At 46.4% G+C, this 2500-nt stretch overlaps 1 protein-coding gene across 1 annotated transcript in view; it reads left to right on the forward strand.

Annotated features, from left to right (window-relative positions):
• Positions 1-2500, forward strand: part of LOC121715028 (hemicentin-1-like) — a 125387-nt gene that overhangs the window by 105409 nt on the left and 17478 nt on the right. Inside the window, 1 exon segment of the mRNA XM_042100316.1 lies at positions 1519-1656. Coding sequence (XP_041956250.1) covers positions 1519-1656 — 138 coding nt within the window.

Consider the following 2500-nt stretch of genomic DNA (forward strand, 5'->3'; position numbering starts at 1 on the left):
AACCAATAACCGACGAGATGCGCGTTTAGGAGAGTTTCAATTGCACGTGAGGGAGTAGTGAGCTAGCTCTCTGTTTTGTTTAAACATCAACAGAAGTGAAGTTCAGCCGTAATCGCTGATACAACCTGTAAGCACCATCTGAAGTAAACATTACCATTTTGTTCATGTTTAGCGCACGGTCTGCGCAGAACTTGGTAATGGCACCATCTGAAGTAAACATACCATTTTGTTCATGTTTAGCGCACGGTCTGCGTTCATGTTCATGTTTAGCGCACGGTCTGCGTTCATGTTCATGTCTAGCGCACGGTCTGCGTTCATGTTCATGTTTAGCGCACGGTCTGCGTTCATGTTCATGTTTAGCGCACGGTCTGCGTTCATGTTCATGTCTAGCGCACGGTCTGCGTTCATGTTCATGTTTAGCGCACGGTCTGCGTTCATGTTCATGTTTAGCGCACGGTCTGCGTTCATGTTCATGTCTAGCGCACGGTCTGCGTAGAACTTGGTAATGGCATCAAGGAGGTTTTCTGCAGGGCATCCTGAAAGCTGAATGATTCCAGAAAAAACGGTCTTAACTGAAATCAGTTTGCTTCCGAAACGTAATGTAAAGCACAAGCATTGTGCCATATGATCGTGTATCCTGAACTGATAACATGGACATGTTGGTGTTAATTGCTAGCATCACATTGTCGATCAATAATTTTATTTGTTTAGGGTCGGATCGTGCTCTCAGAATTCGTCTCTCTCGGGATTCATTCGTTTCGGGGAGAATTTGATCGATAAAGTTCCCATGTCTAAGTGTCCCATGTGTTTTCAATGCGTCTACATGGACTTTCTGTGTCAGATAATCAAGCTTAGGTAATCAAGCTTCCACTCAGACCAAGTTGTCCCACGAGCGAACTCTCCTTTCGCTTTTGCCTCCGAGCAGAATTTGCAGATCACACCACTCCTTTCGTAAATATGTCTGAACGTTTTTTCCTACCTGGACCATCTTTTGTGTCAATTTGGAGTATTTCATCTAGCCACTCATGTTTAAACGTTACGCAGACCTTTTTCTGGGGCATCTGCTCTGTCTTTTCGCCATGGTAGCCTACTGCATAACTGCTGGAGCAGCCTAATCTGAGTACCCAGAAGCTTGCATCATAGGGCCTGCCTGGAGTAGGCTAAAGGATACTTTGTAACATTCTAACGTGCATCCGGCTTGGTTGTCAGACATGTCAGTATTTTAAATGTTTATTACCTAGCCTACATCGCCTTTGATGCTTAGATTTTTAACCCCTGAAAAAAAAAAAACGTTTGTGCGGTCTGAAAAATGTGCGCCCCCCCAAAGGTGATTGTGTGTAGGTATATGAGTACATACAGTTGTGTATTATGTGTGTGTGTGTTATGTGTGTGTGTGTGTGTATGAATATGAGGACAAAAAGTTGTGTATTATGTGTGTGTGTGTGTAGGTATATGAGGACATAAGTTGTGTATTGTGTGTGTGTTTGTGTGTGTGTGTGTGTGTGTGTGTGTGTCTAGGTCCTCTCCTGCGTGTGCTAGTCTCTGTGTTCGCCCCCATCTACTGGACAACGGTGCACCAGACGGAGGAGACTCTGAACGGCTACTCCCAGACTCAGGGCAACTTCAGACAGGAATCCCAGCTGGAGTTCGATACTGGTGAGACACACACACACACACACACACACACACACACACACACACACACACACATAATACACAACTTAATATCCTCATATACCTACACACACACACACACACATAATACACAACTTTATGTCCTCATATACCTACACACACACACAAACACTCACACACACACACTACCAGTGTTGTGGTACTCAAGACCGGTCTTTCGTCTGTGTTAGGACAGGTTAGGTTCACATGGTAGGGCAAGCACTTACTGACCGGCTGAGAGCACAGCTAGAGTTAGTGGCCTGCTGTGGGAGAAGAGCCTAGTTTCACTCCTCTGTTTGTTAGTCCCATTCGTATTAGGACAGCCTTTTGGATATACAGTAGGAGATACATTTTGAACAAAACAAACAGCAGAGGCTTGGGCTAGCCGTAGGGCAAAACAAACAGCAGAGGCTTGGGCTAGCCGTAGGGCAAAACAAACAGCAGAGGCTTGGGCTAGCCGTAGAGCAAGAGAAACAGCATACAGTAGGCTTGGGCTAGCCGTAGAGCAAGAGAAACAGCATACAGTAGGCTTGGGCTAGCCGTAGAGCAAGAGAAACAGCATACAGTAGGCTTGGGCTAGCCGTAGGGCAAGAGAAACAGCATTCAGTAGGCTTGGACTAGCCGTAGGAGTGTGAAGATGCCGCAGGTATGTGACCGCTCTCTGATGTTCCTGCCAACCAAGCTGACATACACACACACACACACCACAGTTAGGACCTATTTCCAAGTTTGTGAACCAGACGTAGGGCTAGCGTGTAGGGCTGGCGTGTAGGGCTAGCATGTAAGGGCTGGCGTGTAGGGCTAGCATGTAAGGGCTGGCGTGTAG

The sequence above is a fragment of the Alosa sapidissima genome, chromosome 8 (assembly GCF_018492685.1).
Source record: "Alosa sapidissima isolate fAloSap1 chromosome 8, fAloSap1.pri, whole genome shotgun sequence".
NCBI classification, from domain to species: domain Eukaryota; kingdom Metazoa; phylum Chordata; class Actinopteri; order Clupeiformes; family Clupeidae; genus Alosa; species Alosa sapidissima.